At 31.8% G+C, this 10,110-nt stretch overlaps 1 protein-coding gene and 1 pseudogene across 1 annotated transcript; one reads left to right on the top strand and one right to left on the bottom strand.

Annotated features, from left to right (window-relative positions):
* Window positions 1-2,324: 2,324 nt before the first annotated feature.
* On the bottom strand, window positions 2,325-4,207 carry LOC100780274 (alpha carbonic anhydrase 4-like; annotated as a pseudogene).
* Window positions 4,208-4,871: 664 nt separating this feature from the next.
* On the top strand, window positions 4,872-7,576 carry LOC121174729 (agamous-like MADS-box protein MADS3; the record flags this gene model as incomplete). Its single annotated transcript, XM_041014652.1, has 5 exons — window positions 4,872-4,942; window positions 5,049-5,124; window positions 5,327-5,388; window positions 5,603-5,702; window positions 7,553-7,576. Coding segments are annotated over exons 1-5 (333 nt in total), but the record flags the coding sequence as incomplete, so codon positions are not given.
* Window positions 7,577-10,110: the final 2,534 nt, after the last annotated feature.

Genomic DNA, 10,110 nt, shown 5'->3' with positions numbered 1-10,110 from the left:
GATTCTTGACCGTTCTTCAACATTCATCGTTTGTTCTTCGTTTTCTTCAGTCTTCAATGGGTAAGTACCTCAAACCGAGCTTTTCAATTCACTCTATGTACCCGTGGTGGTCCAGATTTTGTTTCATGTATTTTTATTCTCGTTTTCATTCGCTTTTTATACCCCCTTTTGACGTGCTTAAGTCATTTATTTAAGTCATTTCTCGCCTAATCTAAGAATAAAATAAATTTCCACCGATCGTTTGAATTGTATCATCCGTTAATTTCGGTTAAAATGAATTCCGACTGTTCGGTCATGCCGTAACCACGTTGGAAATAAAAAAAAAGAGGTAAAATAATAATATAATAATCAAAAAATACCTTTTAGTAAAATAAAGCGAAAAATCAATCGGACGTTTTCTCTTTGGGATTTCTCATTCTTAATTGAATTGACTAAATAACTAAAGTGAAATTAAGGTTAAAATCAACTCGCCTAGTCAAGCTCGTCCACAAAAAATAGGATTTGAAGGTTTTATCTCAGTTTTTCTTACCAAGTTAAATGGATCATTTTTAAAGGCCCAACACCTTTAAGTGATCACCTTTCCAGTAAAAAGAATCGCTTGATTCACGCTTAAGAAAGAACTACGTAGGTCTGATTTCCTCCTCGATGGAGGGTACGTAGGAGCAAGAGCCCCGCTTTTGTCGACCTCAAAAAATAAAAAGAAATAAAAGTTAAGGTAACACAATTTCCACAATTCTAAAAAATAGGCTGTTGTCCTTTGAGACAAACGTGAGAGGTGCTAATACCTTCCTCAAGCGTAAATACAACTCCCGAACTTAGAATTTTCTTTTTGACCGGTTTCCTTCGGTTTTTTCGACGTTTTCCACAAATAAACGTTGGTGGCGACTCCGCGCATCTTTCCTCCTTTGGAAAGTGCACCCATGAGCCTCGCCCTCTCTCGCCCGCGAAGGGCACGTTGCGACACTAGCCTCGAACAAGACTCTCGCGCGCCCTATCTAGCCTCAAACAAAACCTCTGAAGACCTTCCTCAGTCACTGAGGTCTCCCTTCCTGAGATCATATCATCACTCAGCTCCCACCGTCCGCAGAGGTGCACCAAATTAGGTTTGTTGTAAGATTTCTTTTTGGTCCCTCTTTTACGGTTTTACCTATTTTCGCTTTTCATTATTTTTTTCAAAATAGACAAACAAGCAAACAAAGTACTTTGTGTGATGTTTGTTGAAATTATGAAAATTGGATGTTAGTGAAGCTGATTATTTTATATTCGAACTGTTTTGGAGTGAAAATAACACAAACTACTTTGTGCTATTTTTAGGCAAGTAGGAGAAATGAAGTGATGCAGAGGTAAATACTGTTTGCTAGTGCTAATTCCACGGGAACTGCTTTTCTGGTGAAGATAAACCTTTACAACCAAATAGTAAGTTGGTATTTCACTCCCCTGAGTATTTCATTGATAAATCTTGGTCTTGCTGATACAGTGTTTGTATGTTGTTAGTGTTTTTATTACTGCTTTGGTAGAAGTAGAAGCTAGGTAGGTGAATAAGTAAGGCTATCCTTTTCTTTGGCTTTTTATGGCTTTACTGTTTCTATGCCTAGGTGAATAAGTAGTCATAATATTCTGATTAAGCTTTCTATTATACAATAAGCAAGGTTCAATGTTTTGCAAAAAAAGTAATGCCTAAATTAGTGCTGAATAACCAGTAACCAAAGAAAAGCAAAGGTAAAACTTTTAAAGAATAACCAGTAACCAAAGTTGTATAAAGAATAAGCAGAGGTGAAGAAGCTAGGTAGGCTCTACTTTTGAAGTGGTTACTAGTTCAGTGCTGAATAACCAGTAACCAAAGTTAAATGTCCATTTACTCTTACTCTGATGCTAGTTCATAACATGTTATATGTTTGTTCCTTTTACAGCCTGGGAAGCCTGGGAATCAATTCATTTGATTTAAGTAGTTTATGCATGGAAACGTGTTAAAGAATGATAATTGAATCATTTTTTTATCTAGTGTATGAGCATGTGAAATAACAAACAAGGTCACTGCTTGAGGGTATTGAAATTGAAGGCACTAGATAAAGAAAGAAAACAAAAAAAAAATGGTGAGAATTGAGATGGGAACGAGATCACAATCAACAAAAGAGAAACATGTTATATGTTTGTTCCTTTTACAGCAAAAACTTGTCCCGCTTTAAACTGGACCTCCAAATGGTTAAATTTATTCCAGGTGCTTGATCGTACCCTCATGTAGCCTTTATTTGTCCATACTTTGTACTCTACTTTATTGCCAAGTGTAGAAGCAGTTACTTCCCTTCACATCTTTATACAAATATTTAAGTAGGCTTTTCATTCTCCATAGCTCCATATAACCAAACTTGTCTTCCACAAAGTTTCTACGTTGGCCTTGCATTTTCCTCATATCCCTGTGGAAAACAGTTGCAATTTAGATTATGCTTAAGTAGATGTACTTGTATTGTATGATCACTTATATGGGAATTTTAGATTTGATAAATAGTTCTAAAAGAGAAGTATTCATGCTTCTTGAAAAACATTATATATATATATATATATATATATATATATATATATATATATATATATATATTTACACTATTAACTAATTAAAATTTACTTGTAAATATATGACTTTTAATTAAAGTCATTTTTATAACAGTCTATAGTTTTTTATTATATGTCAGTTCATGATTAAATATAAAATAAAAAAAAATGTCTTTACATTGGTGTATTCCAGTTATATATAAATTCAAAAACATTTGTTTTAGGGAACATGATAGATCTAGTGGGTGCTAATTTACTTATATGATGAACAGCTCCTTTCAAGGCACTTAATTGCTCGCTTGAGACTGTCCTGACCTATAATACACATGCAACATAAGTTTAGAAAAGGGTGTCTAGTAAAAATATAGTCTTTTCTAGTTAAGAAAATCATGTGAATAAAGTACAAAACCTTCTTCACAATTGTCAAAACAACACCTTCTGTGCATGGTGGAGTTGTAAGAGAACCAACATATCTGTAGTACGGTCTGCTTTTAAACTTGATCTCTCTTGGGTTGATTACTCCTACATCTATATCCTTGTCCACACTTGATTTTATGTCATTGAGCAGCTGCCAGAGAGAATAAAGTTTTTGTTATAGAAAAAACATATTGAAATTAATCACTCAGTCATTTCCAGCACCATATTACTCACTCAGTTACAATACATAAATTCGAAATTAACCACATAATCATTTTTCCAGCATCAAATTAGATTCTCTTTTATGACTTATGTATAATCATTGTGGTCACAATTATAGCTTTGTATTCTTGATATTGTAAGAAAGTATGGATAAATATATCTATGCAGCTAATATGGCTATAATTGTAGATGCAAAGATCACAAAATCCTTGAAATTGTAGTCAAAATTGTAGTTGTGGACCATTTTTTAAAATGACAAAATAGTTTAACCACATTTATTTGCTTATAAAGCAAAGTACAGAGTTTCAGCATTGAATAGAATTTAGGAGCCCTTTTTTTCATTTTTATCTATAGACTGCTTCTTCTAAAATTTGAGATTCACAGAATCACAGAAGGGGCAAAGTTATCTTACAATTTATAGGGAAGAGAAGAGAACTATATGTACTTAAATTTACATATTTGCAAACATTTATCTAAACTAGATATAGAAACATGTAGTAATCTATACACTATACAAGCCATTTATAAATAAATTCTCAGAAGTGTACACAGATGTCAAGAGCAAACCTTTGAAAAAAAGGGATCTGGAGAACCAATTTTATACAATATTCCAATAACAGCAAACTCTCCCTTAGAGGTTGTACGGATTGCATGCAGTTCCAAGTCAAACCTAAATAACAAATAGAAGACATCTATATTTATATGGAGACTCATGCAAAGCCAAGCCTAAAGAATTTCCTTAGCACTGCATCAAGCAGTTAAAGAAGCTAAATGAAAAATGGAAAACTCACTTTGTTCCATTCAACATGTGCTCTGAAGGTGTATGCCAATGACATTGAATAAGATTGTAGTAAGTTTCATTTATGTTAAGATGGCCTGCATCTCCTTTCCATTCCTGCTGTCAAAACATTAAGCACAAATATTAGGTTCATTATGCAAATTTGTCCCAGCTCTCAGGAAGTACTGATCCATTGATAAGTACTGCTATATATGTGACTAGAAAATTTTTATACTTCATGTTAATAAGTAAGATTTCTAGTGTATTGATGTGCAATATGATGCAACAATTAAGTGTATGTTCAGATAAAAGTTTGCAAAAACAACTAAAGTCTTGTTTCTACAAAATTTATGTGCAATATGATGCTACTAAGCTGTTGTAACTTGGTCAAGTCAGAGTCTCAGAAAAAAGATTAGAAGTATAGATTATTCTTTTTAAGAAAAAAGAGTTGTTAGCTGCCAATTGTTTTTGTTGTCTGGACTTAGTATATTGCAAAAGCTGCTAAATTTATCTAATGCATAGTTGTTGGGACTTAGGGGGTATTTACTATTTAGTGTCAATAGGGAATGTTATTCATGATAAATGATCCTGCAGTGAAGCATTGATGAATATAATAGTTATTTATGAAGTTTTGGTGAAAGATGAAAGTTTGTAGCCTTGAGCAATTTCTATCTTAAGGAGCTAAGATAGATGGAAAACGCAAATAATAAAATTAATAGAAGTGTCTGATAATTGGAATTTAGCTTGGAGTCATAATTTCACAGTAGTATAAGCCAAAGAGATACCCCATAAATCAAATGAATAAAAGAAGGAATCTTGGTCTCATATTTTCAGGAAACTATATATATAGACACTGCAGTAATGTAATTTTTTTAGGGTTTTAGCAAACTATATAGGTACATTAATGTGGTTTGCTGATGAGTTCATGTTCATGTTGAGTGATGGACTACTTGAGACTGTGGGGATCTTGTTCATGTTCACCATTTTAATCTCCTATGTAAAACATAAAGGGTCAACATTTACACAACTACGTAATTTGCTTTGTACTAATATTGACCAATCAGTTTCCCTTAATTTGCAGGACTACCAAAACTATTGAGCGATACTATCGTAGCTCTTTTACTCCTCAAGACGAACACGTTGAATGTGAAACTCAGGTACGCATGTGTTCACTAACTCTTAGATAGAATTAATGCAAAAAGATAGCCTTGTCTACAACAATATAGTATATATATATATATATATATATATATGTATTAATGTAAGTCTTAATGATATGATACATCTCTATATATAACAACAGTCATTTAATTTGATCTTGTTAGTGAATATTTATTAATTTTTTGTTTTGGCAATCAGAGCTGGTACCAAGAGGTGTCAAAGCTAAAGGCAAAGTATGATTCTCTTCAAAGGACCCAGAGGTAATCACTTATGCCTCTTCTAAAGAATAGACTTGTTTTAATATATATCTAATATCTAATACCTTCTGATGAATATATTATCATGTTTTCAGCAATCACATGCATATGTATCTTAATCACAAACAAAAGGAGTTAATTAATATAGTTACAAAGGTTAGAAAATCATAACCACCCATGTAAAGTTAATTAACTTTCCAATGTATTGTTGTTTTAGGCATTTTCTTGGGGAAGATCTTGGACCATTGAACACAAAGGAGCTGCAGAATCTTGAGAAACAACTTGAAGGGTCTTTAGCACAACCAAGGCAAAGGAAGGTGCGAACACATATATGTAGAATTTCTCTTTATTGCTCTATGGATTCTTGATGGTACTATACCTTAATTAGGTTGTAAAGCATGTGCCTATATACAAGAACTGACAGCAATCTTTCCAGTACTTTAACTAGACTATGCATCATACTGTTTTTGATCATATATATATATATATATATATATATATATATATATATATATATATATATATATATATATATATATATATATATATATATATATAAGTGTATGTGTACGTATAATCACTGTTTCCATAGGATATAAGGCTGAGGTAAGTGAAAAAAATGATATAGAGGAAGGAGTTTACTTGCCAAAAGATATGTAAAGTTAACTAGTTTTTTATTTTTCGTGTCAAAGTCCTTGAGATAGATGGGATAAGCATGTTCCTTGATTGTTTGGGGCAGTGTTTGGGTGGTTCTTGTCTTGGTTTTGGAGGGACTCCAACCCCGACGAGAATTTGGGAGGGAGTTGATTGTATAGTGGGGTTTTTTGCTTTAAGTGGTATACAGGTTTTTGGTTGGATGTTAATGATGTTGGGGTATGTTAGGGTAGTGAAGCTTTACTAGTAGGACCACTGGGAACTTTTGTGAGGACTCTTATGTTTTTCTTGTTGTGCAATGTTCTCCCCACCCCTTGTGGGTATCCCTCTGCACTATATATTAATATTATTATTTGTCTTCCAAAAAATGAACTTACAAAAACATGAATTTGAGAATTGAAAAATATAAATTTTAATTTGAAAATTGAAAATGATAAATCTTAAACTTGAAGGACTAAAAATATATTTAAGGAAAAAAAATACGGAAAAGTGTAAAATTTAGGGTGTAAAAGTTATAATTATGAACAACCTGAATTAAAAGTAACATTTTTTCATAGAAATTATGTTTGTACCATTTTCTAATAGCTAAGAGAAATAAGAAGAGGATAGAGGGAAGTGTAAAAATCGAATGAATGATATAAGTAAAGAAAAAAATGAATTTAAAAAAAATTATAAAATCTATTCATAAGAATAATATAATTTGTTTTCAAGCTCACTCCAGGCCCACTTCCAGGAAGGTAGCGAGAGGTACCACATATGCTTTGCTGCCAAAGTATGTGCGTGTGTCACAATAGAGTGTGCATTCTTTAAATCCCTCGTGAAAATTGCAACAATATAAATGTTGGATCGAGTGGCCTCAAAATAATTAAAAAGGGGGGGGGGTTGAATTAATTATTCCTAAACCTTTACTAATTAAAAATTTACTCTTCTAAGGTTTTTACTATGTTGTTAAGTAAATGAAAAATAGAAAAGAAACTTAACCAAAATTACAAGCGGGAATTAAAGTGCACAGTGGAAATTAAAAGAGTAGGGATGAAGGAGACAAACACATAATAGTTTTTATACTGGTTCGGCAACAACCCGTGCCTACATCTAGTCCCCAAGCGACCTGCGGTCCTTGAGATTTCTTTTCAAACTTGTAAAAATCCTTTTACAAGCAAAGATCCACAAGGGATGTACCCTCCCTTGTTCTCTTTGAACAACCTAGTGGATGTATCCTCCACTAGAACTGATCCACAAGAGATGTACCCTCTCTTGTTCTCAGTCAAACTCAAGTAGATGTACCCTCTACTTGTACCACAAAGGATGTACCCTCCAATGTGTTAAGACAAAGTTCTGAGGCGGTTAAACCTTTGAAACTTTGTGAATGGGGATACAAAAGAATTCTCAGGTGGTTAGTCCTTCGAAATCTTTTGTATATGGGAAAGGGAAGAATCAAAAGAGTTCTCAGACTGTGTTGTTTTGAATTCTTTGACAAGGGAGAAGGGAGACACAAAAGAATTCAGGCAGTTAGTCCTTTGTTCTTTTGGAAAAGGGAGAAGAGAGACACAAAAAGAATTTTGGCGGTTAGTCCTTAGCGAATTCTTTTTGGCAAAAGGAGAAGAGAATGAAAAGATGAATAGCATAAGTTTTCAAGGTTTAGAAAACCAGAAAACTTTAGAAAGCTTTTGGTACAAAGAAGATGGAGAAGTTCAAAGAGATTCAAGGCTTGTAAAGGATTGATTGAATAAGTGTAAAAGTGTATTGAAAAGCAAATCAAAGCCTTGCATTTATAGACTCTTCATGTCTGGCCAAGAGGACCATTTAGAAGAGTTATAACTTTTAGAAAAACTTAAAACCAATTTGAAAATGTCAAAAACCTTTTGAAGAGTTACATCTTTCGATTTATTCAGAAACAGTCACTGGTAATCAATTACCAAATCAGTGTAATCGATTACACAAGGCTTTTATGTGAAAGGATGTGACTCTTCACATTTGAATTTGAATTTCAATGTGCAAAGGCACTGGTAATCGATTACCAAAACATTGTAATCGATTACAACTTTTTGAAATTAATTGGAACGTTGTAAATTCAATTTGAAAACTTTTTCAAAACAATTTTGCTACTGGTAATTGATCACAACAATATGGTAACCGATTACCAGAGAGTAAAAACTCTTTGGTAAACATGTTTTGAGAATAATCATGTGCTACTCAATTTTTGAGAAAAACTTTTCATACTTATCTTGATTAAGCCTTCTCTTGATTCTTGAATCTTGATCTTGAATCTTGAGATCTTGAACCTTGAATCTTGATTCTTGACTCTAAACTTTCTTCTTGAGTCTTGAATTCTTCTTGATTCTTATCTTGAACTCTTGAATTGTTCTTGATTCACTTGAGTTGTTCTTTGATTGATCTTTGATTCACTTGAGTTGTTCTTTGATTGATCTTTGAGCTTTTTGTCATCACCTTTTGTTATCATAATTGTTATCATCAAAACACATTTGAATCACCTTTGATTCATAATGAAACTTTACTTCTACAATCTCCCCCTTTTTGATGATGACAACTTCTAAAATCAAGAAACACACACACACACTTTTTCCTAGTCGATCACTCACATAAATTCTCCCCCTTTGTTTTTGAATTTGTGCTTATCTTAAAATTAAATTGATTACTCATGTGAGTTCTTGATTTAATCCCATTTCTCTCCCCCTTTGGCATTAACAAAAAGCCAAAGTGCGTATCAAAATTTAAATATGCAAATATAACTAAACATTCAAACAGCATTTATGAAAAACCATCAACCAAATCATGAAGTAAGAACCATGAAGCAACAATCATAAATAGATTAACTATAAAATCCACATAGCCAAATAACATACTTGTTCAACCATACCATGCAAATAAGGAAATAGTAAATTGTTCAAATACCATAATAATATAGCCAAAATACATGAGAATAGAAAACAGTCAAACAAGATATCATAACCATTCATCACACTAAAAATATAATACTTCATAGAATGTCATATAATCCAGAAAGTCATTCATAGTAACCAAATAAAAGTGCATACCACTAGTCATATATCATCAAAATAATTGAGTTTAAAACTCATAACAGTAAACAACCAAGAACAAGTAAATATAATCATCATGTTCAGTCATACTAATCAAATAATAAAAGAAATACTAAGTATTTAAATGTCATAAAAACATACCCAAATACAAGGATTAGAAACAAAATATAATCATTAAACAAGAAAAGAGAAGCTTATAGAAATCAAACACGATAATAAATTATCCTCATATTATAATAGAAGCATATGTGCATAAATAACAAATAAGTCATAAGTCATCAAAACACAAATCATTTGTCTAGGTTAGAAAGAGTCTTTGGTTAGTGGTTTTGTGAAGATGTCTGCAAGTTGATTTTTAGTATCTACAATTTTTTTTAAATACAGATACTTTTTTTTAAGACTAAGTGCTAATTGACTACCAACACTTACCAAGATGAGTTTTTATTAACATAGAAGGTTCTATCATATCAAAATAATTTTATTTGAAATACAATATGGTAATTTTGAAAAGCATAAAAAAAAATTTAAAACAATCAATCAAGTAATTCAAGCATATCAATCAAGAATTATACAAGGATTGAAGGATATAGATCACAAGCATTATCAAACATTCAGATTTCTTAAACATAATTTAAAAAACTTAGAAAGTTCAAAGAACTCAATCAATCATGTAATCATCATTTTCTCTGAAACCTACCTGCTCAATATCTTTATCATGCTCATGCTTGATAACACATTTTTCAGAATAAAAAAGATACTTTATATATGAAAATTTTTATATAAAAATAAATAAATATAACATAATGGATTGTGAAAAAAAATTATGAATGAAACTTAAGCAAGTAATTCACATGTCATATTTAAAAATTATGCAAGAATCATACAAGAGATATAAAGCCATACATAACCATTCATAAATGACTAATCACATATCACATAAAAAATCATGCCTAATCATTTTAAAAATATATATTATCAAAATAATCAACATAACTTTTAAGCGCAATCAATC

Source organism: Glycine max, chromosome 4, assembly GCF_000004515.6.
Source record: "Glycine max cultivar Williams 82 chromosome 4, Glycine_max_v4.0, whole genome shotgun sequence".
Classification (NCBI taxonomy): Eukaryota; Viridiplantae; Streptophyta; class Magnoliopsida; order Fabales; family Fabaceae; genus Glycine; species Glycine max.
The sequence above is the reverse complement of the archived record's forward strand: the minus strand, read 5'-3'. Positions and strand labels throughout refer to the sequence as shown.